At 40.0% G+C, this 26,683-nt stretch overlaps 1 protein-coding gene across 6 annotated transcripts in view; it reads right to left on the reverse strand.

Moving 5' to 3' along the window:
- Positions 1-26,683, reverse strand: part of WNK1 (WNK lysine deficient protein kinase 1) — a 106,541-nt gene that overhangs the window by 29,527 nt on the left and 50,331 nt on the right. For 5 of the 6 annotated variants that reach the window (XR_013923068.1, XM_080356611.1, XM_080356610.1 and 2 more), the window contains exons 5-12: positions 17,611-17,699; positions 16,289-16,508; positions 15,732-16,068; positions 14,443-14,630; positions 5,474-5,545; positions 4,720-4,869; positions 1,014-1,105; positions 292-454 (exon numbers count right to left, since the gene is read on the reverse strand). Coding sequence is in view for 5 of the 6 variants with exons in the window: in XM_080356611.1 (XP_080212737.1) it covers positions 292-454; positions 1,014-1,105; positions 4,720-4,869; positions 5,474-5,545; positions 14,443-14,630; positions 15,732-16,068; positions 16,289-16,508; positions 17,611-17,699 (1,311 nt within the window). In the remaining variant the exon portion in view is untranslated. Of the gene's footprint in view, positions 1-291; positions 455-1,013; positions 1,106-1,781; positions 2,064-3,192; positions 3,667-4,719; positions 4,870-5,473; positions 5,546-8,830; positions 9,260-11,038; positions 11,297-14,442; positions 14,631-15,731; positions 16,069-16,288; positions 16,509-17,610; positions 17,700-26,683 lie in introns of all 6 variants that reach the window. The other variant, XM_080356612.1, reaches the window with a different exon arrangement.

Below are 26,683 nucleotides of genomic sequence, written 5' to 3' on the forward strand. Positions count from 1 at the left end.
ACAGGTCAGGCCACTGGACTACCCTTACTAGTAAGATTAAATCAATTATTCCAGAATAGTCTATGGAATCACTCGTGGCTAAGCAAGCCAATTTTGCCATATCTAATGCTCCAAAAAGCTCTAAACAGATTATATTTGGAAGGCTGACTCCAGAAGCAGTGTAACTTGTGTGCTCAGAGCGGGGACAAGATCACACAAGACACACATTCCTCAAAAGCAAATGGAATTTTTACACTCAAAAAAAAAGACATAATCACTACCAAACTGTCACTAAAATATAAAAATACTTACATTCAGAATTCTCAGTTTTGGCCTAGCAGTCTTCTCGTGGCGAGAGCGACTGCGGACAGACCTCCGCATATGACGTTTAGTAGTCCTCCCTTCATGCCTTCCGCTAGAAGCTGGAACATTCTCGTTGCCGTCACTCAATCCTGAAGCAACATCAGAATGTGCACTAAAAAACGAACAAACTTTACATGAGTATCCATGCACTCCATAACTGCAACAATACACTTTACCATACCAGATGGTATTCTCTCCTGGATAGCAGTAGATACCTGTTAATCATGGAGTAGGGAAGAGACCTGTCAGCACTTAGGGTTTGCCTGAATAGTATTTATTTAGCTATGTATCTCTTACAAACTGAGTCATACAAATAAATCTTCTGAATGTGTTTCCAAGCTATTTGGAGTTTGAATTCTGTTTAAGTGCCAAAAGGACAGAAAAATATCCCATATGATCCATTTGACATGACAAATAAAAAAGCATTAGAAGTTAAATCACTATATACAATTCTGTTTACTCCGTCCATACCCTGCTGTAAACCAAAACTTACTCCAACTCTCATTAACCCATTTTTCCTCTAGGAAGCTTATTTTCTCACATCCTCAAGAACACTCTCAGTGAAAAAAAAATAGCCCTGGTGATGGAAAGATACCTAGATAGCACCCAAGAAAGAATAATCTAACACATGAAATTGAAATTCAGCTTGGTGAAAAGAAAACAATGCTTACCTATCCATAGAGGAAGCCAAAGGGGTAGACTGAGCAGGCTGCATTGCTGGAAGAGTCTCTGAAGGAGCAGTCTGTGAGACTCCCGGAGAACCCTATGGATAGAAACCTACATCAAGAACCACACCAAAGAATACCATTCCTATACAAGTAACCCAGTGGTCTTCAGTGTTTCCACCCAAATCAGTTGTAAAGCTGAAAGCACTACCTCTTTAGAACTTCAAACAGCTGGCATCTAGAGAGCTCTAATTTACAAAAAAATTCTTGAGCAAACTGCAGTGAAGCAAATCATCATCTGCAAAGGGGTGGGAAGAGGAAATCAGCCATCCTTTCTACTGCTACATGTCACTACAGTTTGCCATGCAACCAGTCTTACTAACAGAATGTGCAAACGACAAGCCAATGCAGAATACAAAGACAATTCGAATTCTCCCTAGCAAGAACAATGCTGCAGGGAATAGGCATGACAGATTCTCAGAGGCTATCAGTTGCAGTTTGTCTTTGATATGGCAAAAATGTTTTACAGTACTAGCAAGAAGTGAAGTGTTAACAGATTTTTGCCTGCAGGATGCACACTCACTTCCCAACAGAACAGCCAGTGGCAACAAGGTCCCCACATTGGCATGACATTCTGCTGTAAGAAAAAGGTCATTTAAAATATTAATTCCCAACTGAAGACAAGCACGGAAGGGACTAGTTCCACACACATACACATCACTGCATAATTCAAATGCCCTGAATGTATCACGGCATTATATTCAATATATTTACCTCCAAAACTGCCTGCTGCGAGGAGGCAGATGAGGCCTGTTGTGCTAAACTCACTGTAGGCTGGGGCCCTTGAACCTGTCCTCCTAGGCTGCCCATGGGAACTAAAACATTCTGCTCCACATACGGCTGCACAACAGGAGCAAGAAAGCCCGGCTGAGCCATTGCATCTGCAGGTAAGGGAGGGGACAGTATGGCAGAAGGAATACTAGCAGAGGCCACAGCAGAGGAAGGTGCAATATTCGAGTCACCCGGGTACTGAGGAGGCAGCCGAGATGGGAAGCCCTATAATAGAAACGAGGGAGTCAAGTTAGCAAGCATCAAAGCTAATTAGGAAACAAGATAAAAAAAGAAAAAGTATCGGTTTCAGGGGCATTTTCCAACCTTCCATACTTCAGGCACTCCCAAAGGCTATCTTCCCAGAGAAGCAGGGCAAACTGTTCACATAGCCAAAGCTCAGCTTGTGAGTCACCATGCTCGAACAAGCAACCTGCTACTCAAAGTCCCAAATCTTCGGCAAAACAATCCTCAGCTCCCAGCTCTTACAGTTGCCTATTTGGCTTAATATTTTAAGGCCTGAGACTTGAAATGAGTTCGAAGAATTTTCAGGCTGAACAACTACTGCTCAGAAGGTGTTATGCAACTGCTGCTGACTCTTGAGGCTAACAGCAAAAACTCTCTTGTGTTCTTCCTGTCCTCTCATGATGAGCTGACCCAGGAACCGTCCTACACACAGCTTCTGTACTACAGCACCCCTTAAAATCCCAGTGCAGATATTTCTATATCTATACAATTTTTGTTCCAGAAGAACAATCATGTGCTGAATCACTCATTTTGTCACTATTCAGACAGTCATTTTTACAGTGATCCCACAAAGTAGCTGATGCAGCCTGTGCCAAAAAGTCTAGCATTTCATGACTAGCATCAGGTACTTAGTTCACGTTCAAGATCCATGCTGTCTATTTATGTCTAGAACATCCATGTCCCCCTCCTCAGCCCCCTCCCCAGATTTGGAATAAAATGTTGACATTGCTGAATACATTGCCATTGAATTTCTTTCCAACACACATCCACCATTTTAAAAATAACTTTTTTTTCCAAGTTGACAAATCTCCTGGATGTGTAGCTGTCCTCTTTCACACAGTGGTTAACCAAGGTCTTGTACTATGATCTTGTCATTTTAAGCAAATTCAAGTGCCAAATATGAAAAACCCAAAGCACTGGGGTGTCCAGGGAGTTTTTCTTCCCCCCCCCCCGCCCCTTACTTAAATGGTCCTTTACCACATAACAGAATTCATCTTTGTGGCTTAATGGCTCTCTTATGAGAAGTGGGTTGGTCAGGGCACACAGTTCAGATCCAGTACTTCAGAGGAATAGGTAAAAAACGTGGAGCTCTGCTGGCTTGCAACAATACCTGGTAAAGAGCATCTCCAGCAGGAACTGAAGCTTCAGCAGCTTGTCCAATGCTGACTGGCAATCCCACGGACTGGACAGCCGGCTGCAGGAGCTGCGGGAGAACCTGGCTGGGCAACTGAGCCACAGGCTGCAGCAGCGTGGGAAGCTGGCTAGGGACAACGGTTGGTCCTACAGGGACAGTGGTTGCCGCAGCAGACGTTGCCAGTGTCAGCAATGGCTGATTCATGGCAGTCGCCATTGAAATGGGCAGTGACTGGAAACCTGGCTGAGCCACTGACACATGAGGAGCTGCTACGGGCAACTGTGAGACTGAGAACTGGGGAACCATGGAAGTTGTCAAGGGCTGTCCCATGGGTAGAAAATGAGAGCCAATGGGGACTGATGGGGCAACTGAAGGCTGAGGGACAGAAGGTGCTGCAACAGGTAATTGAGGCTCGCCTTGGATGATCGACACTGGTTGGGAAACAGGAAGCTGGGGAGGTAAAGAAAATACAGATAGATTTTTTTTGTTTAAAGCAAGGTTGCAGAAAGCAGAATTTTTACGCATTAGGCAAAGAAAGAATTATTCAAGTTATAGCACTCTGTTAAAATTGGTGGGGAGCTCAGTTGGCAGAGTGGCCGGGAAGTCGGCTGGCATTCCAAAAGGTCCTCACTTTGCAACACTTCCCCTGGAGAACTCAACAGGCTCTTGAAACAGACACCCACAGAAGGTGAAAGAGCAGCGTTCAAATACCCTGAAGCACTGACTTGTGCATAAACAGAACTGAGTTCCCTGCAACTCTGTCCCCAGAGCCAAGCTTGCCTTCTTACAGAAGAGAAGCGCAAATCTTTCAACAAATCTGTCAGCTTTGGGTACGGGGAGCAACAGAGAATGAGAAGCCACTGTGCCAGCACTCAGAGAATGGCAGGGGATATATGTCAATTAAAGCCAGCAAATGATGCAACTTGAAAGGCAGTTTAGATAAACAAGCAACAAAACAACAACTTTTAAAAACAAAATCAAGGCTCGCATGTTCAAGCTAGAGATATAAGCCAAAATGAAGTAACAGTCAGTAACAGAAGCTTCTTGACCAGGGAGCAAAGGAGAAGAGCTGAGTAAGAAAGATGAGAGTGGAGAAGGCAGTCCTAAACACTACTACTACCTAAATAAGTGAACATGTTTTACAGACAGAGTGGTGCCGAAGGTAGACATTGATGGGAAGCAGAGAAATGACCAGTTTCTGAAAATCTATTCATAAAATACCATTCATCAATACACCTCATGATATTTTTGACAATTTAAAGATCTTTGTGCATGGAAGTGCTATCCTTCCCTCAAATTACTCATGACTGCCATGTGTGAAAGAAAGGGTGTCCAACACATTTTCCAGCAAAACTGACAGTTGTAGCACACTAAGAACACCATTATTTGGATGAACGTTTTGGAACATTAGAAAAGATGACAAAAGTGAAAGTAGCAGCACGTTGAATTTACCAGCAGTGAAGAAGACAAAAATCTTCTGCTAGAAAGAAGAATTTTGTTTACCTGTGTCCCAGCTGCTGCCTGAGGCATTGGCATAATCTGTGAAGTTTGAGTTTGAGAGACAGTTTGTGTGGGAGTGGCACCAGCAGAAACTGATGGCTGCTGCAGCTGGTATTGTCCAGGCTGTTGGGAAGAGGCTGGCTGCTGTGCATTCTGTAGCAGGGAAATGAAGCAGAAGCTATTTTTTCCCCCCAAAGAAATTTTTAAAGCGTATCTTATTTAAATTCTACTTTTTACTCCCTCCTAAATGACATCAGTGGTTCTTCTGAATATGCTGAGTCTATTAAGCTTTAGCATTACTTATTAGCAATACTAATACAACCCCATTATTAGCACCAAAACTTGCAACAGAATTATTTCACCTGTGAAAAGGAAAGTGAAGATTCTATAGAGGACAAAAAGGCAGCTAAGAGAAGAGGATTTTGCAGAAGATACTATTTCCAGTTAGAAGAAATCATGAGAATGAAATCTAGATTGTTTAACTTGCAATTCCTGTTATGGCTTCCCTTGAATGGACCTCCACTGCAAGCTCAGGTGGAAGTTGGGAAAGACAGACACATGAAAACAAGCAATAACATGATTCGAAAAATAAATTTCAGAAGAACCAATGCAGATAATCTCATAGCATAGATTCCTTTGCTTTTGTCCAAAACTATAGGATGAAGAGGGGACCATAAGTAGACAATTGCCCTTAAAGAGTCATCAAGAACCTATACTAAAATTATTTTAGCCTTGGGTTTAGGTACTGTGATCCTACCTGCTGAGGATGCTGGGTAGGCTGGGATGGCACCGATGCACTGCTTGAGGCTGACTGGCCTTGTACCTGTGTCTAGAAGAGGAAAGAAAAAAGACAGCAAATCAGCTTAAAATCCCCTTTAGTTTCTGCAGCAGGCAATTAAAATCATTTCTGCTTGGAATGATCTGGTTGGAACAGGTTTCTAGCTGTCTTTTAGGACAACCAGTCCTTTTGGCCAAATACAACAACCAGAACAAAGCAGAACAATCTGGAAAATTACTGAACTCCTTTTTAAGTCTTCCAAAACAACCAATACAGGAAGTCTTTGCAACCCACATGCCCCTCAACATGAGACAGATCAGCCTACCAGCTGCTTCTTCCATTGATGATGCTTTAAGAGCGGGATGCCTGGGTATGATAACTGGAAATAGAGGCATTGAGTTTTACCTTTACATGTGTTCTAAACACAGTTAGGTGGGGGGTAGGAGGCAGCTAGAAGGCAATAAAGCTATCTGTTAAACAAACAAACAAAAAAAAGAAGATATACAGCATTCTAGACCAGTAACAAAGTACCCAGTACATGTACATGTCATGAGTTCCCTTTGAAAGGCATATCAAAATACAAGACAGAAATAATTTTCAGACTCACTACCATTGAATAATTGGACACTGAAGAATCTGAGGGTCAACATTCTAGCTATGACAGAATTTCTGAATGAATAAGCAACGAAAAAAATGGATGAGTGGCATACAAATGAATGTGGAAGATGTAGAAGAAAATGGAATGGATTTTCATTATTATTTTTGTGGCTGACTTTTTTTTAATCAGATCCCAGGATTTTCACTATCATTTTTGTGACAATTATATTTCTTTATCAGATCCTGGGAGACAAGTAGACAAAGAGCTCTAGATGAGTTCTCTGAACATGCACCACTTTGGTGAACTGCCTTTGTAAGAAAAATATCTGGTGCATATGTATCATATCAGAAATGTCTACTAGAATTCCTGAATGCTGTGATCATTTAGCTTGTAGAAGCTTATTAGGAACAAGCTTATTAAAATTACATACTACTGTAAATTATAGAAACTTTGGAGAAAGCAGACTGCCAATAAAAAGAACCATTTTTTTCTTTGCTGTTTTAGAAGCTCAAGGCCCTCATGGGCTAGGATCTAAACATGTGCTATATCCCACTGCTGTAACATCTGTTCACATTGACTCAGTTTGTGCTTCAAATTCTAATCTTTTAATGAATTAGATAAAAGATCCCAAAACTTATATTCTGTAAAATAATCATGATCCCTTATTGTGTTTTCCAGATGTAATTTACATCCATCAGAAGTCACCTCCTGAAGCTTAACACAGGTGGTTTATGGAGAAACAATCCCCAAGTAGTTTTCATACTTCTTGAGTAACAGCTTCACTCCACAAGTTCTCCTACAGCATAGAAATTACTGTCTATTAGACTAGTGATTAAAGCTGTTTCAGGTTCAATAAAACACCTTTGTATCCTATACAGAAATACTTAAATACTGAGTTCTTGATCTTACCACAAAAAGCAAAAAAATATTCTCCTTCAGTTCCTTCACACAAATCCAAAAGTTGCTAATACTCCAATAACTAAAATGTCAGAGAACCCCTAATTCCAAGAACAGAAAGAGTAAGGAGAAAAGTCTACTTAAAGTAAATCCTCTCTTTTCACAAACAAAATTCTTATGAAAAGTTTCAAACTAAAAGTGCAGACACAATCTATACACACATACACCTCACAGTCGCAGTGTACAAACGCGTTACTGACTATTGCAAGTTCGAATACCACATATGCTGATAAAACATGTACCTCCAAAGTAAGCTTTAGGCCTCAAATTTTGTTTTTTCAAAGGACACCATGTTCTAGGCTTATGAGGAACAATACCTATTATTAATAGTAACAGTTGTTTGTGCCACTAATTTACTACTCAGCTTTAGTTCTCTAACGATCCTGCAAATAGATTTCCAAAACTAAGTACAAGGACATAATACAGCTCCTTCAATTCCTCTCTTCCCACTTTCTTGCACCAAGGCCAGAAAAAACTCTTGTGTTTTGGACAGTCATCAAATTAACTTTGTTGTTATCTGATGAAACATTATTCATACAGAAGTTCAACTTCAAATAACACATTCTCATTAAATGGCTAAGGAGCAGGAACAAAAATACAAAGCAAGTTTTACTATCGCTGCTGGTTCAAACTGGAGAAGATATATGTCATTAAACCCACTGCTTAAAAGCTAGTTGGGTACTCCAGCTATTTCTTGCCAAAAAACAAACTGCTCCCAGGAGGAATACTGACCATTTGTTACCCTTAACACAAAAGCCTGGCCGGGATTTCAGCTGAAGCTGAACACAGACCAAGTGGTTGCTGATGTCTCATTATTTCATTGCAACCTGTTAAGTTAAAGAGATCCTAATGTACTACTGACTCGGTGGAAAGACATCCCCACGAATGCTAATACTTAGAACCACATGTAGCAAGTGTAAGAACAAGGGTCCCCTTTGCAAGGTATGACTCATAAAAAGCAGAGAAATTCTGGAAGGGTTTGCTCCTGTAACCTGAGGATAGAGTGCAGGTGGTCCTGATGGAAGCGAGGTGGACAAGGCCTGCTGAGTCGAGGCTCCCTGGGGGAAGCAGATGAAGAGCTGCGACTCTTGCAACACCTTCTGAGGCAGCTGAACAATGGGCAATGAGAAGTCTGAACCAAAAGCAGAAGATGACCCCCCTGTAGGGGGAGGAGACTGGAAATCGCCAGTGTCAGAGGAAGTCAGCTGTGAGGAATCACTGGAGTATTCTGGGCTTCCTTCCGGCCAGCTCCGCCTGGCAGAGCCCCTTCTGGGACCTGCTAACTCGGGACCAAGATAGTGACACTGCTCCTCTGTCACAGGCTGAAGCCGACCGTGCGACCCTACGCCTTGAGTGGATTCCTCTTGACTGGTCTCCATAGAGCCCCGGCGACTTCTGTAGACCCGCTGGGGTAAAACTGCCCCTTCTGCTGGAGCAGAAGTCGGTGTGTGGACATGGAACTCAAAGACACAGCTTGCTCTGCCATCACCACTGTGAGAGAGCACAGCTGGGGCAGAGTGCGGAACAAATACCTGGTGGAACGTCATCTGAGCAGGATCTGCACTCAAAGGAGCTGAAACACTGGCTAATGGAGAAAGGGGACCCATGCCAGAATCCAGCCTCAGGTTCTGAATATGTCTTGCCAGATATGTTTGCCCCGATTGAAAGTCGAACACAGAGCTTTGTGGAGGACCACCTTGCCCATGGTTTGACTCAGAGACCTGCTTCAAATGTTCAGTTGCATGAGAGTTATAAGCTACTTGATCATACTGCTCCGATACCTGTGATGGATAGTGCATGCCCACCAAATATACAGCTTCTGGATGCATTCTGTAGTGAGCATCCTCTGGAGGTGTTGGTCCAGATCTATAGTCACTGTGGACAGGAGCTGGCTCAAACACAGGATTAACTTGCACATGCAGAGGCTCTCCAGCGACTCTCTGAGCTGCTGTGCCCAGCATAACGAAGGCCTCTGGTGTCCAATTGGTGGGACTACCACCAGGTGGAACTAAATTCTGGCCAGTCTTCAGCAATGGCTGGAAGTGGCAAGTTTGGGCTTCCAAAAATGAAGTGCTCTTGCGCCGCTGAGCGACTGCCACCTTCGGCGGGCAGGCAGGTGGTGGTGAGAAAGACACCGGCCGTTCATGAACAGTTGGGAAAAATATCTGTGAATCTGGGAACGTTGGTGTTCCCCCACGCGGATGCTGAGGCTGTATCGACATGAACAAGACAAGTAATTCATACATTAAAAGTGAAAGCACATCAACATGCACAGTTCACTAGGCAGTTCTGTGAAGTAACTTTATAGAATGACTACTCAATTCATGGTAAAAAACACACAATAGTTAGGAAATTTAGGTGAGTTGTAAATATCCATTAAATACATCCATGGCGGGCAGAGCTACAAATGGAAACATTTGCTCGTGTTAGAGCTGCTTTTCCAGTCCAGTTCCAGTAGTTCACAAATATAAACCAGTTTTGCTCCTGACAGTGTAATGAGATTTATAGTCACAGGTTATCCATTGTGATCAGCCAATCAAACCCCTGCAGTTACTGCCATACGAGGAATATGAAAATTCAGAACTTGATAGCAGCAACAATGTAAAGCTTCTAGTTCGCATTTAAAAGCTAAAATGGCATTAAATCTTAATATTATTCAATACAAAAAACCCAGGGCTAGTGTCCTGTCAGGAGTGTGGTCTGTATGCAATCCAGGGAGCTACAGAGATATGTTGTACAAGACAAAACTGAACCATTCCAGCCCATGGATGGAAAAAATATATTACATTAACTGCAAAGTCTTTTGATTCTGCCCAATTTGATCATCTGTTTGGATCCCTTTGATCAGTTTTAATCATAACTCATCACTTAAGATATTACCACTCACTGAAACAAATCTAATTCTTGCCTGGACAATAAAACATTCACAGGTTTATTAACAGTGGAGTCCACAGGTAATTACACTCCATCTGATGTACTACTGCATATGAGGCTCATCTTATTTAAGATTTGTAGGGAGCTTTTCACTAAAGAGACTTCTATGTAAGCATACCAAGCAACTTTGTAACTCTGCATTTTTTAATCTCTTGCCTACAGTATGTTGAGAAACAACATATTACCAAACCCAGAGGGAAAAGAAAAAACCTGCCAGAGTCAGTAACAAATATACTGTCTTTAAGACAGATGGCAGATGACAGTTATGACTTTGAAAAGTTGTCAATTCCACATTGTTCTGTTTCTCCACGGACTCTTTTTTTCTGGAAAAGCAGCAGCAAATTTCCATATTGACCAACACTAACAAGAAGGTCATACAGGATGAAGAACTCTTCCTATTCTGAAAACTAGTTCCACGTACTTCACTTACAGGGAAGTATTTCTCAAAATTTATTTAATGCAAATCAAAGCTCAAAACTGAGAACAGACTACCTCCTGTCCAGAAAGCTACCTTGCATCTAATCTTCTGAAAAACATGAAACAATAGCTTTTTCCCCATCAAACAGCAGTTGAAGTGGCATTTCTGATAACAACTTAGAGAAAAATTCTCAAAAGTATTCATATTAATGCTATGAATTTCTATTATTACTGCCACAGCTAGCCAAAGCTTTTAGAATAATAAGCCACAGCAACCAAGCTTTAAGAGCTGGTTGTTTTATGCATGGTTTAATGAACATTCAATGTTTGCTTAGAATTTGGAAAGTAAGAAGCTGGTCTTCTGATTTAAGGGCATAAGAACTAGTCTTCCTTTTATGTTCTGTGGTACAACTGGCTAATTCACTTTTCTACTATTCTCAGATACAAGAAACAAACAGTTCGCAACTGTTTGATAGTGTTTAATGTACTGCTTCCCAAAAAAGATCAACGTTCCGGCAGCATAGTATAAGGAATGAGGAATCAGCTCTTCATTTTCTCATTTTAAAAATGCCCAAAGCCCAGGATGTATTTAATGATAACTTATCTTACTGTGCCAGGAGGCAAATGGTAACACATACAGGACTGACACAGAGGGAGGGCAGGCTGGAGCGTCGATGCTTGCGTGGAGAGGCTGAGTGCATGGGCAGGACACTTTCCAGGGCTTTAGAAAGCTTTTCTGCAAAGGTTTCTTCAGGGACAGTCCGAAGGTAGAAAGGAGAAAGAGGTGCAGACAGCGCTGGTGGTGGGGTGCAAGGAGCACTGAGAGGGATGCAGGACATAGAGGGAAGAGCAGGAAGGTGGGGGACACAAACTGACATGCTACGATCACGTTGAGGCTAAAGGAGGAAAACAAAAGTTAAGAATTGAACACTTCAAAACAAAATGAAAAACAAAACCAGCAAAAACTATAATGAGGTAGAGAAGAAATGCAGACACACAATGAGAGGCCCAATACTGACTACTATGTGTGCAAGAAGATACGAGAAATGCTGAATGAATGCCAACACACACTGGGAACAGGCTATGTGCACCTCTGAGGACCCAAGTTTGCTTAGGTCACTGAGTAGTGTGGGACATTCCCTAGCAGCCTTACAAGAAGCATGTGGAATGCAGAACAGAAAGGAGAAAATATTTTCTCTGGGACCACGGATGTGGCCTGTAGGGTATGTACTGACAGCACCTGGTAGTCTGATAAGAAAACCCAAACAGAAACTGATGAGCTTTCAAATATTCACCCTTGGTTTAGTGAGTGGATGTGTGTTTTCAGAGAACACCTCACAAATCCCTCTGCTTGGGCACCTCATTGCCTGAAGTGGACTAACTGTATGCAACCGGCTCTTTATTAACTAAAACATTACCATAAATATTTAACCATTACACATTCTACAACAGGAGTTGTGGAAAAGAATTTGGTTTAATGTGTGGCAAATTCAGAAAAATTAGTCTTCGATGAGCATTTTGCAAACACCGGGACAACAAAAGCATTTGGATTTTGTAATCTTGCCACAACCCAGAAGGCCATGGGTCAAAATCCAACAATCCAACCAAATATGAAGAATCAGAATTAGGTTTGGGGGTTTTTGTTGTGTTTCACTGGTTTACTTTTGGTTTGTGTTTTGTTTGTTTGGTTTGGTTGGGTTTTGGTTGTTTGTTTTTTTTGTGTGTGTTGTTTGGTTTGGTTTGTTTGTTTGTTTTTAGCTGAATGGAAAGATAATGTTTTAAAGAGGCAGTCTCCAACTGCAAGTTTTCCTTCTCTAATGGTATATGCCTCTTATGGATATAATCCACAATTTCTTAACGTAACTGAAATCAAATACAGACCTTCAGGGAAAAAATCCTCAAGATATCGACTAGAGATCCAATTTCTGATGTGAGCAATCTTGCTAGACTGCTCAAATATTAGGGAGAAAGGCATAATGGAACTCAAAGGGTTAAAGAGATACTTTACGCATAATTTTCACCTGTTCCAAGGCAGGACTAGTTATACATGTCACTCCTGACTCTAATTTATCCAAACTGTTCAGAAACATCTCCACTGATGGAGACTGCAATACTTAACTGTCCTTGTTGGTTAGAAAAAAACCCTTCCCAAATAATAATTCCATGCTGCAATTTAGGCTTATTATTTCTTACTCTACCTGACAACAATGTTGTGACCTGATTGGCCTCCTATTTTACAGCAGCCTTTACAGCTTTCTCTCTCCTGAAGCTCATCTTTCATAAGCTCAGCTTAACTATTTCCATCTTCCCACATAAACCACGTTTTCTGTATTTCCAGTGGGATTTTTTTGTCACTCTTCTCTGAATTCTCTCCCAATTCACCCTCAAATTCACTCAAGCAGGGTATCCAGAACAGACTTACAAATGGCCAAGAGCAGAACTACTTCATGTAACATGTTTGCCTTTTTCACAACAGCATGATGTTTTTGACCACATCCAGCTCACGGTCTGACTTTTTTGGGTCAGAATTGCTGCCTAATCAGTTGTTGCTCATCCTGTACTTGTGTAGCTGATTATTCCTGTTTAAGCATGAACCTTGTTCTTGTCCTGATTGAACTGCACTCTTTCTCTTTTTAAGGTCATTTTGCCAGTTGCCAGTATCATTTTGACTTGTCATCCTGTCTTCTCAACAAACTGTCAGTAGTTCCTGTAGTGTTCTACTCTGTTCTGCCAACATCCTGGTACCATTGTCATCATCACAGCGCATGAGCACATTTTAGCAGTGAACTGAGCAGCTTGACTGTACCTCTGCCATCTGCTTGTTCTCCCATGCACTCTCAAAAGACTGTGGTCTTTCAACTTGGGAGCTAGCCATCGCAAGACTGTCAAGTGGTTTCTGTGCTCCAATATATGCCCACACGTCAAAATATGGCTTACCCAGAGCCGGAGCTTATTTAACAGGGATTAAAAACTCATTTGATCAAGGACTAGCAGTATCACACACTTCAGGTTAAATGCCTTTGAAAAAAAAGATGGAGATGCTTTGCTTGTGAGTGAAACCAGCATGTTTTCCAAAAAGCTACTAACACCGATGATTCTGTAATGAAGCCTACAACCCCAAGTGGAAAAAAGTTAGCACCCTCAGTCTTAAGTGTCACATCTTCTCCCTGATGGTATTACTACATTATAACATAATGTCTCTGCTTCAGGCTTAGATTTTTATTTGTGTAAAGAACAAGTGACAATGGAACCACTGAAGACAATACAGCACTAGCAGAAGTTCCACTCCATAGTTAGAATAGATTTCTGCATACTCTTATACTCAGATCTAGAAACATACTAAGGAAAAAAAAAAAAAACAACAAACAAAATAAAAGGGCAACACAAATGAACATAGTAGGAAAAGTATTTGTGCCCAGTGCAGACTTTCCAGGGAAAAAGGAACACACATGGCAACTGATGAACAAATCAATAAAAGCTACAAACAAAATTGGGAACAAGGGTGTGGGTTTTTTTCAGTCTGGAGTTCTCACATGCAGCATTCTATAACAGTTAAAAAAATCTTACCTGAAGAATCTGTAATCAAAGCCTCACAGAACATATATAGCAATTTCATACTTATACAGTAGCTCAAACTATTCCAATCCCTTCTTCAAATCAAACCAACAGCCTGATTTCTGGTAACTTCATATACGCATGCACAGATCACCTTCCCATGTGAGATTAAATGCTTACTTTTATGAGATAGTCTTGTTCTGATGATGTTACTTTCATCCATAAAAAAACCTAGCCCATCATTCTGCTCAACTGCACCCAAATAAAAGCTTTAAAGGCAAATGTGCCCTTGCATTTCCCCCACCTCCCTAGACTCAGTCACCCTGCAAAAATAGCCCCTTAACTATTCCCATGCAGAATTTGTACCACATGCAAAACAACACATACATGGAAAAGTGCCTGCCAGACTTTCCTCTCATCCCTTCAAGAGAAATACAAAATAAAATTTTAATTCCATGCGTTTGCAATACTGTAAGTTCTGGCTTACCGCTGCAGGTGGCTGATATCCTCCATGCTGCTGTGACTGCACTTGGCCAACCGAAGCTGGATATCCCTGGACGGCAGCTGTTGAGATTGACTGGTCGTGCTGGGAACCATATGACACAGTCTGTTGACTGCTCACGCATGATTCCGTATAAACAGATGACCCTTGGCCACTGTCAACGGTCCCATCAGCTGCAGAAGTTAAAGATAAAAATCTGCATTTCAAGAACTGCAGTCAGGATTCACAACTTTAAAGATCTAGTTATAATCAATATTAGACTGATGTTTGTGCCATGTCACATGGACCTTGTCAGCATTTTACCTCTCGTAATATTTAAGCTCATTAAAAATGTCTTTTTCTTCCTCAATACAGTAATTCCTTATCAATATGCCTTCCCCCAAACTCTGAAAAAAATCAGCAATTCCAGGAGTTCTTTGGCAAGAAACTTAACTGTGCTTCTTATGAAAGGCTAGACTAGAAACAGAAACTTAAATTCCACATTGTTATGAGTGATCTTCCAGGATTTTTAAATACTTATTTTTATTTATTTAATTTTACACAGACATATAATACCGGTCTATTGTGCTGGCTGGGAGATGAACCTGATGTAGGCATAGTAGAGAATTTTAAAATCCTGTTACTAAAAAAGCAGATAGTAATTTGCTTTCTAACTTCACCATTCTAATACACAAGTTCTCATCTACCATCATTATTCAAATACTGATACATATGTTGGAATGGCAAAAGAGGAAAAGGTAAGAGTTTTAATTCATTTTTTCATGCACAGTATGTAAAACAGAAAATGAAACCTTTTTTCAGAAAGCAAATTATGAGCTGAAAGGCTTGCACATTAATCTCATTCCCACCTTACATGTAAATTTACAAGGATTTATGTCAGTGTTTCCAATAGCTCTAACTGCACTGGTGCAAGAGTATACAGCCTTCCACAGGGCTGGAACATACTGTCCCTATGGGAGGGCAGCAAAAACTAAAACTTGTGTTCACGCTTCAGGCACCCCAGTTAACTTAGTGAATTAATTTGTAACAAAGGAAAATGATTTTGTGCTAAGACACTGGACTGTGAATTGTGCCAAGATTTGGCTCAACTAAGGCACAAGAAAGCATCTTATTTTGCTGTGCTTTCTAGTGGTCTCATGTTCTTCGGCAGACAGCAATGGCAGACAGCAACATCTTAAAGAAATTTACTGCTATACCCACCAGAAGTTTAAGATTCTAAAGGGAGGAACTGTGTAAGTGCAAAAGTTCCTAAATAAACCAACTGACACACTTACAAAGAACAGATATACTGGGTTGCTGGAACTGGAGTTGTTGGTGTTGATCAGCCTCTGGTTCTTCAGGCTCCACTTGTGTAGAAACCGATGCTGAAGTAGTGGGGACAGGAGTAGTACCAGTGACAGATAGGGCATGCTTTGACCCTGCATGGGAAGCACTTGATGGTTGCTGTTGCTCCAGCTGCTGCTTCTGACTACCTTCTTCCTGAAGCTTCTTCTCCTGTTCTTCTCGCACCAACTGACGCTGCTCTCGCTTTCGCTTAATCAAAGATACCCTGTCCTTGATAGCTTTTGCCATCGTCTTGTGATCCCCTTCACAGACATAGCCAGATTCCACCTGAAGGAGGATACATTCACAGAATTCAGACTGTCACAGACAGCCACTGTTGCAGAGCTACAATATAAGCTACCGTTCTCTGGCACTAACTTCTCATTCACAGACTTCTGAAGCGGGTTTATTTCCAGATGGTAACAGCAAATGCAGAGACTCACAGACTACATTTTGCTGCCAGAGAATGCCAGTAATTCCGATGCTTTGTAAGACCACCAACACTTACCATTTCCTGTGCTACATCCTCTGGGACATCTCTCTCCAGGTCAAAGGAAAATTCTATTGCCTCATTATCTTTGTATTTGCCCTTGAGTTTTTTTATGTCTTCAATTCGCAGCCAGAGTTTAATGGCAATTTTTTCTCCATCATCTTCCTCTGCCAGTTCTACACGTACTCCGGTCTCTTCTTGGAAGAAGGCATGATTCAAAAGGTCCTTAATAGCATATCTAGCATATTGGGAAAGTATGTAGAAAGCACACACAGTTATTATGTTTTCATAAATTACTAAGAAACATTTTTGCCTGGTTATCCCCCCTTCTACATTTCACACTTCCCTCATGTATTTGACAGCCCATCATTCAAATTTCTCTTTAAAAGCACAATGAAAAACCAAAATGCAACAACAGTAAAGATATATTAAAAAAAATTAAAATAAAATAAATCACGTAATGGTTAGAAGATATGCCAACAGATTTAAGCCAGCTGAACAGGATATATTATTGACTAAAATAATAAGAAACCTTGAAGAATGGTTTTACCAAACACAACACAAAACCCTTAGTCTCCAAATCAGTACGATAATCCAAATATGTATTTCATTCTATTTCAAGATCTTATCAAAAGCTTCATCTAGTAAATTCAGCACTAGATAAGCACCACAATTCCATTCATCTTTTATACTCTTTTGAACCACTTCAACTTGCATTCTGTTTGGCACAATCAGAAGCTTTGTCCTGAAGGTACAAAAAAAGATCTATGTTCATATATGCACAGCATTAACAGTAGTAATCTAAAAGTTAACCACTTAAACTAAATGGCAAGAAATAAGTGATGTACAGCCACAAAATTAACATAAAATGGGAAAAAAATCAGAATTGTTTAAAACTAAGAAAAAGAACAAAAACTAAAAATACACAGCAATGCCATCAGACACTAAACTTCAAGAGTTAATCAAAAAGGACTGACAGAACTAACTCTGAACAGAATAGTGGGAAGCTAAAACCAACCAAACAGTCCAAATACCTGGGAAGCCAGAATTGTTCTTCACTATTTTGCCGACTCAGTCAAAGTTTTAATAAAAGTGGTACATTTTCTGAATAAACTGACATGGATGGTTACTACTGCATGTGTACTTTTGCTGAAACTGTTAACTCCCTAAAACAATCGTTGAATAAGAATCTATCAAGGAATAGAGGCTGCAGAAGTAACACTGACTTCCCAACTTTCAGCAGAAGACAGAACATCCCAGGAAGTAACTGGATCTGGTATCATCACAGGCAAAAGACTCAGACAGCAAGTAATATCTCTACCTGAAAAGAAAGCACTTACCTTTCGCCTTTGTTTTGCCGAATGCATCCCTCTATAATCTCCTTCACTTCAGGGATTGCTACTTTATCAAAGCTGGCTGGCTTGACACCCTGGAACATACAAGTAACAGAGAAACTGGAAGGCTCATTTGATTTAAGTTTTGATTGTGTTTACAGACAAACTATTTTTATTCAACAGATAACTGGCCTCAATTCCTTACTAGTGCAAATTATAGAAAAATCTGACCCAAATCTTACTGTTCATCTGTTCGTTAGTGAATTTTGCAAAAATGTTTCTTCCTTCCTGTTTCTCAGCTGCACTTCCACAACAGAAGGCTTTGGCAGGCAGGTTCTCAGTAATTATAGGAGAACCATTTAATTTCCATGGAAGTTACATTGGTTAGAGGTGAATGCACAGACAGGACTGAGAATTAAATGTTTCCTATGTAATACTAATGCATGAACCCACATGATTAACTTCACAGTCTTCAAAGGAATCTGCTGCTTCCCAGAATGCTTCCGACATGCCATTATACAAAGTAATTTTGGCATAGATTGATTTTATAGGAAAAACTTTAGCCCAGAACATCTGACTGGATCATTAAATAACTTGTATAGTGTTTAATTTATTTTTTTTTTTTTAAAAAAGCTTTCCTGTATCTTAGCTCTCCCGAGAAGACCTACTATGCTCAAACCACACTCCTGCATTACTGCTGTTGAGTTCAGGAAAATTAGCTTAGTGATATAGGTCTTTACAGTCCTCCAATGACACACAGCAATCCTTTCTCCAATACATGAGAAAGCCATTGGGGGAAAGCAAAATAAAATCTAAGTATGATCAGCTACTCATATCAGTAAAGCAAACAGGCCACGAGATATATCCATCTGGGAATTCTGCAAAACACTGCACGCAGAGAGCCAAATTTCATCACTTAATCATAGCCAGCAGCTCCAATTCAGGGGCAATTGTCCACAACAGCAAAATTCGGCACTTGATTTTATTTGATTCAGCCTTTAGCTTCAAACTCTGTATTTAAGACAGCAGAATGAGAGAGGATGAAGACATCCTGTTTAAATTCTGTCATCTGAAGAGCCCACATTTTCAAGTCAAACAATCCTTAAATCATATACTTGTCTCAAGCCTCTGAACCAGAACCTTTACAACTACGGACCTTCATCTAACTGAACATGGCGACTTAATACAATAATAAATTCCATCTACATTTAAATAGTTTTTTTCCCCTACTTGGCCAGGCATCACAGCATACTGACTTCATCTGTTCACTACCTAAAATATTCTCTACCACGCTCTTCCAGAAGAGGGCACTGCCAACATCAACTTTAAAAGATGCAAACGTAAGACTGGGAGAGGTACAAGAGTCCTGTCTTCCAGTGGACAACAATGTTATTTATCATTACATTTTACTAAGGTGTTGTAACTGGAATTTTTAAAAGGATAAGAAAAACCTCAAAGCTATAGAAAGACACAGTTTTTCACTTGATAACCAAAATGCTGTTTTAACAGGAAGGTTTTATCTACTTCTTTGCTCTAAAATTTGCTCTTATGAAATTCTGGCAATTGAAATTCACAGAAGAGTCTGTTATGACTACAGTAAGCTCTGAAACACAGCCTGTCAGTGAACGTTAACCTAATCCTTTTAAAAGCTTCACTGAACATTTAGACTTTTGGAGATCAATGCCTCAGCTGGTAAGACACCAGAACAACTTTTGGATGAGTAAGCTTAATACTGTAACCAGGTCATACTATAGATCTCCCGCTTCCTTGCAGGACACTGCAGAGCCCTGCACTATATAAGGATTTATAAAACTAGTTTTAGTGTTTACTACTGGCATCAAGTACCTGTTTGCATGCGTCTCTGCTCATATAGCAGACTAGTCAGACACCCCCACCTTTAATTATGACCAAGCTTAAAATAGTCCCAGGAGTTTAGGTTCATATATGTAGAGAGAGATGTTTCTATACATAATTAAACGCCCTCCTGTGTACACATACATAACCTATGCAATAATTGTGTAACTGCTTATCGTACATATTTTTACCTAAATGTGCCAAAGTTGGTTTATTTAACACGTCTAAGTTTCCTAAAATAGCTCAAGCCCCATAGAACAGCAGCCTGTGTGTATGTTCACTTACACTGTAACAGCAGAATGAAGATGTCAGATCTGTAACAATAATTTCAGAAAAACTAAAGCCCAAGATGAGTAAGACAACCGGTACAGCAAATATTAACGTAACAAAGCCAGAACATGAGTTTTCTTGTTAATTATTTTACCACGTGCTCTGCTCTTGCAAGAAGCCTGAAAAAGTAAAGCTAAGAACAAATCTTAAAAATCAGTGATTCAGTCTGCTACTCTGACTTTCTCTGTCCTAAAAGAAATTAAATACCCGTCCAAAATCTTCAGGCCCTTCCATGAGGACCACCTTACAATATCCCATTCTGTGAATTCCAAACCAAGAGCTCAGTTAGAAGGAGAATCTCCTCCCAGTTCCCTCCAGCATAGCTTCCCTGCTCCTAACTGCTCCTCAGAAAATCTAAGAGAATCTCACACTGAGGCCTGAAAACAACGGAGGATTGTCTGTTCAAGCAGCCACCTATTTCTCAGTTTGTTGCACTTCTTTGAGAAGGGTTACCTAAGCCTAATCTACAGCGCATCTAAATTACCTAATCTACAAGCACCCCTTATGCTCAAGTTTGGGACACTTAAGTACCATCAGCTTTTAAAAACTTTTTTTTCCTCCTCCAAACACTATATAACAAGACAGAGGATACTATGAATGATGAAAAAATTGATAAATCAGTAAACCTTTTTCTACCTAGAGCTGTATATACACCTTAATCTGCCATCACACAGAAACCAAAGGTGGTCAGGCCCTGCAATTCACATAACCTTGAGGAGTGTCCTTAAAAGCACAGAAGCTATGCGGCCAAGCATATGTTCATTACTTTCTGAATCCAAAGGCACTCAAGTACACACTAAGCCATTCAGTATTTCCTGGTTTTCACTACACTTACTGCAAGATGGTCACATTCCTATATGCCTCTCCTGGTTCCCAAACTCCTTAGAAGAATCCCAGGATAACTCAAATTTAGTCCTATTCCCCAGTGGCAGTCAAGGAGAACTAAACATCCAAGTCCCACCAGCATTTTTTCCAAGTTTGCTAAAGAAATAGGAAGAAGAGCTCTTGCGAGGTGGGGGGAAGAGGAGGAGAGGGAAGTATAGATAGGTATAACAGATACATATGAAAATCATCATTTTCTCAAGCTATCAAAAATAGCATGAACTGGCAGCACTGTCAAAAGCGACAATCTCCTGTTCTCCATCTCCCATTCCCACACCTCTGCCATTTCCTTCCTTTTACCGGCACATGCATTTATGCAGCTGCATAATGAACCAGATGATGGTGGAAACAAATCCAGACAAAAAAAGCCTGCAGCAGTTTCCAGTGAGATGAAGCTCCCCAGCCTGGTTCCCTACACTGTTGCACCAGCTTTCAGGCTTGCAAAAATGAAATGGCAAAGAAGGGCAGAACTGCTTCTTTTGAAATAAATGCCTACTTAAAATAAAACCCACTGAACACTTACATTTTGAGAGCACCTCTAAAATCTGGGCACGTATCTAGGTAGCACAAAGCCCAAGTGATACAGAACTAAATACTTATCTCACAATCTTCACGTTAAGCATAAGAAGAAATTCCATATTTCATTTCTTTTAGATGTGGTAAAGTTGTGATTTTATCAGATTTTAATCCAGTGAAAAAAGTGTGTTCCAAAATTCAACATCCACATTTATATGGTTATTTGATCCATTAAAGGCAAGTTAGGTACTGTTAGGCAAGTTAGTATTTTTAAAACACTAGATTTTCAAAATACTTTAAACACTGAAGTATATGCTACCCAGAACTTCTCTCCACAATTTTTGCCTAGAAACATGTTTCTGCATTAGTTAGATCACCAGATTACCAGGCCAGCTGTTTAGCATCTTGTGCTAATGCAAGAGATACTGAAAATATCATCTACTTCCTAAGAGAAGATACAATCAGCGCCATATAGCTTTGATACCAAACCAAAATGAAGACAAAGTGTTATATACCCTCACCAACCCCATATTTTAAAAAATAGTTAGATTTAGAATAACACCACAGACAGAAAACAGCAAAAGCAAGAAGTGTTCCAACATTGCTGTTCAGGATTTTAATCTACATTTAAATCATAGAGAATAAAGTCCAGTCAAGCTTAAAAGTCAAAGACAATCTATGCAAACATAAAACAGCTCAGCAAATTTATCAAGAATTCCGATTTATCCTCAAAATCCCTTCCTGTGCGTACACACACTTATTCTATAGAGCTGCAATTCTTACCTACCTCTTTACCGCAATTCTTGTGAGAGCAGCAGCAGCAGTGGGAATTAACAATTACAAATATGGGACAGATCTCTCTTTTTGTAAAATCCATCAGGAAAAAAAAAAAGAGATGCACACACTAAAGAGTTAGTTGGGTGCTAGTTTCCGATGAGAATCCACTAGGCTGTGGACTTAACGCACAGCGGAAGGAAAGCAGACATCAAAGTTAAAAGGGAGCATTGTTTTCTGTTTGACACCTCTTGTACTTTTCCAAGTCCAGTACATGAGGCTGCAGAGATTTGAGCTCAATATCTGCTTTTGCCACTCAACCACTGAATAGGAAGAATCAATACAAGCAAGAGGTAAGGGTATCCTTTTCTGCCTGCCCAGCTAAGCTGTAAGGAGGAGGAAGAAGAGGCAGCACAGGGATCCTTTACCTCCTGCATGTCTCCGCCCCCTGCCTGGACGCTCTGATTATTCTCCACCCAGGTTTTCTGCCATAGTTTAATGTTGCACATAGGGTCATCACCCTGTTCGCTCCCACCACTGCAGAAGTATGCTTTTAAACAGACAGAAACAGGTCAGCCAGCGTGTTGTTCCGACCCAAGGTTGCTGGCACTAGTTTTGTAAAGAGGGATAAAGGCAGCTGCTGTTTCTCTTCTTTCCACAGAGCTACAGTAGCATACATACAAATGACTACAATTTAACCCTAATAAAACACTAGTCAGCACTAGGATAACATAATTCACTCCACCACCCTCCTTCCTGACTATTGCATTCTACTACCATTGGCAACATCACCTGCTTTCCTTTTCCTGGGTACCTAATCTAAGGGAACAGAGATTTGAAGATGATTTTCAAACTGTTGGAAAAAGTTAGAAAGCCACATTGTTGTTTATTTTACATCACATGTGCATAAATAATCCACAGAGTTATATTGTCTAATGCCTCTTGCTAAATTCCAAACCTAAACCTAAAGTCTGACATCTTTTTTTTTTCCCCCTGGTATTTAGTTTCAAACAGCCACTGTAAAACTTGTTTACTAATAAAATGAGTTGTCCACAGCTTCAGGGCTTTTGGGGGTTTTTTCAGAAGGACATAAGGAGCAATGCTAAGAAAGGTAATGCACACCATTTTAAAGTGTGAATTAAGCAAATTAATTTTGACCAACTAGTGATGATAAACTGTGATAAAATTCAATCTTTTCATTATCAAGATCACTTTTCACCCCAAACCAGCTTACTTAATTCCTCAAGTATACCACAACCTATACCAGTGTTCTTGTTATACCACAGGACAGTGTTGCAAAAGCAACACTTTTTGACCCATTACTGGGCATTTTAGAAATTCTCTCCACTAGCTCCTGTGAAACTTCAGAGATGGCAAGGGAAAAGGGGTCATTAAAGATCCTGCTATGTTGAGTGTCCTTCCAACTGCTTAGCTAGACATTTTATTAAAAAAAAAAATCAACTGTTGATTACTATATCCATTTTAACAGTGCTTACTGGTATCACAAATAAAGCATATTAGATGTTTGACATTGCTTGTAAATTTTTTTGTTACAGTTGCACTCAAACGAAACAGACACTCTGCAGTTAAAGCAAATCTACTTCACTGGAATAAAAAGCTAACATTTTGCACACCTAATTAAGGCTAAACTTTTCTGGGGTACACTACATGACCTGCAAAGAACATTAAATGTTTCAGCATTTAACAAGCACAGAGTCTACCTGTCCCAGTCTAACCACAATTCTTGTGTGGCTCTTTTCAAAGGTGCTATAACTGCAGAGCTTGAAAGGAATTCTACCGTAACTGATTAATCTTCTCAAACAAAATGTTCTACGGTTGCAGTCCAGAGGCTAATAGAATCAGTTGCAAAGTCAAATCACACAAACAAAGTAATTAAAGTCTCTACATTTTCTTTTCGGTAAGTTGTTACCATTCTAGTTTGAGCCAGCCCCAGGCTGCCACAAACCATTAATTCCTGGAATTTAGACAGAGTGTACGATTCCAGTGGAAAACAAGCCAATGATCCAAACTCCTTCTCCATAGTCCCAAAGAAGCCCCCAGGCAATGATATACGTGGCAGTTAAACTGCTTTGCCCCATGATCTTCTAAATTCACCACCTGCTATTAGTTACTCACCCAGCCCTCAAAGCCTACAAGTTTAACCATTTCATCACCTTTTCCATCTCTAATCCTTCATGTTAATTCTGCTGTCTGTTCTACAGACAATCTTTGAGATTTAGTTCTTTCCTTTTTCACACAGGATACACCTATAACTATTGCATAATTCTCATCCCTGTCCAAATTGCAAAAAGGAAGACTTCATCTTAAGATTTACTCAGTTCAAAACAGATAAGGGTTGCCTCCAGAGGATGGATTTTATTCTTATTAAAAAGGAAGCTGGAGAAGTTGAAACTGCGGGGAAGGGGGTGGAGGAGAAGCAACACATTTAACAGAAGTGAAAATTTAGCTTCTCTGTTTTCAGTATTTTCATAGCAATTAATTCTGGACAATTGATAATCCTGCCAAGAATTAAATCAGTAAATCTTGCAGAATAAGCTCTGCACCAGATCAGTATGCTAACAGAGTAAAGAGTATTACTGCAATATAAGCAATAGTAGCAGATGAAAGCTTCCAATGAGCTAGAGTTAGCTCATGGGGCACTATTTAGACTAGGTCAGGCTTAGTTCTTTCCTGATCAAAAATCACAATTACACATTTTCAACCCAATACCTTTTGAACACAATCTACCATCATCTGGATCAAAATTCATACCTCAGCTATTTGAGAGTTCTTTGTCACTGAAATAGCTTAACAAGTCTGTCTCCACCCTCTCCAATGCAGGTATGTAAGTAATCTAAGTCCCATAACTCTAAAATTTCTCCAAATCAGCTGTCTTCATGACTTGCAATAGATAACCATGTATGCCCAGATTTCACAAGCACATCGTAAAGACAATAAAGGCAGTGTAGTATTGATACAGGCTTACCTGCTGCAACCTGACTGATCACAATTTAGAAACTCTCTTCCTCCTTGATTTACTACCTACTCTCAAACAATTTTTGAGGCATTAATAAAAAACGAGAGATCAGTCACAGCAGTAAGAAAAAAATATCCCAAACATACATGACTATTACACATACAAGGTATATTTCTATTTTGATTGCCACGCTCATACTAGCTGCTCATTCCTAAAGCTTGTGAGGTTGCTTCAAAGAAGCACCTAATCATTTGTATGAGATAATCTTTAGCAAAAAAAAGAAAACAAATTACTTGTTTGACTAGCCATCACTGCTCACTATCATCTCCACATCTGTATTCTACAACTGATCTCCAAGCCCAGGAGCTGCAGGACACTGACACTGCCTGCTTGACCAGCTTCTTTGCCAGTGTCTCAATATTGTATTTTCACTTAAGTACCAGAGAATTTACAGCGTTAAAAGCCTTACAAGACCAGTATAGTAGGCTACAGTTCTGTTGCTGTTTCCACACAGTTAAGTTTGAACAAGAACTAGTTATAACTCTTCCTAGAAATCGCTGGCTGTGATCCTTTCCAGCACTCTCATGCAAAAGGTGTAAAAGTAAAAATCCACTGTATTAGTGATACTACTGAAACTCAACTTATGCTACATACTGTTGCTGAATATACACCATGCGTTACAACTACCAATTGTCTAATTATCTAGCCCAGCACACAGGCCACTGTACTTCAGCACCTCCAGGTAAATAAAAATATCAACCTATTTCAAAAGTCCTCAGAATCTGTAGCCCTTATGACTAGCTAAGCAGATGGTTTTAGTTAAAAGTAGATTAATTAATCACAGCATCTATTGTAACTGCAGCAATTCTAATGAATAGAAGAAATGACTCAAGCTCTAGAACAGGAAGTTTTGTAACTACAAGGCAGGACACAGTTCCTCAGTGTACAGTGGCAAACAATTAGGATATTAGTACATGTAACAGTGAAAACAGCCTTGTTTAGAAACACACAGTAAAGTCAGATTGGATAAGTGGACTGGGCACTAACTCTTCCATTTTTATTCTTGCACGAGAATGTAAAGGTAAGATTAGTTTAACTACTGCACACAGTTCTTTAACCTCACACTTAGGAGCAAGGATGTTGCCTTTATCATCTGAACAATAATATGCAGTGGTGAACATCTTGATCTAGCTGAATGACCCTTTGCTTTGTTGGGACTTCAGCTTAAAAATGGCTTTCAAAAAAAAAAACCACAGACATGCCTAGACACACATTTCAGTTCTATAAATTCAGAAGTGCCACAGTCACACAATACTAAAAGTGTCTTTCTTCTATTTTCAGTATGGAAAATGCATTTTTGAAAAAACATATTAGTTGCCTTCTCTGCTTTAATCAGCTACCATTCTGATAGAAAAACATCATCTAGTACTCATTTTGAAATTCAATTACAGCAACCATAACACAAAAACCACAGATTAGGTTCAGTGGGCTTAGAACTGAATTAGAAAGAATGATCCAACATTAAGTCTTTCCATGGGACACAAAACACACACTAGACCTACTAAAAGGCCTAGGATAACGTTGCAAACACCAAAAATAGTGCACAATTCAGACAATGCCCCAAGAAGTCATAGTCCCTTTTATTTTATGACTTATTCTAATAGGAGTGAAGGACTTCTATTTGTGCACCAAAAAATTCAAGCATTTCAGATAGTGGTCCTAAGAAGTGTCCCTGCTACGCAGACA

The sequence above is a fragment of the Nesoenas mayeri genome, assembly GCF_963082525.1.
Source record: "Nesoenas mayeri genome assembly, chromosome: 1".
In the NCBI taxonomy this organism is placed as follows: domain Eukaryota; kingdom Metazoa; phylum Chordata; class Aves; order Columbiformes; family Columbidae; genus Nesoenas; species Nesoenas mayeri.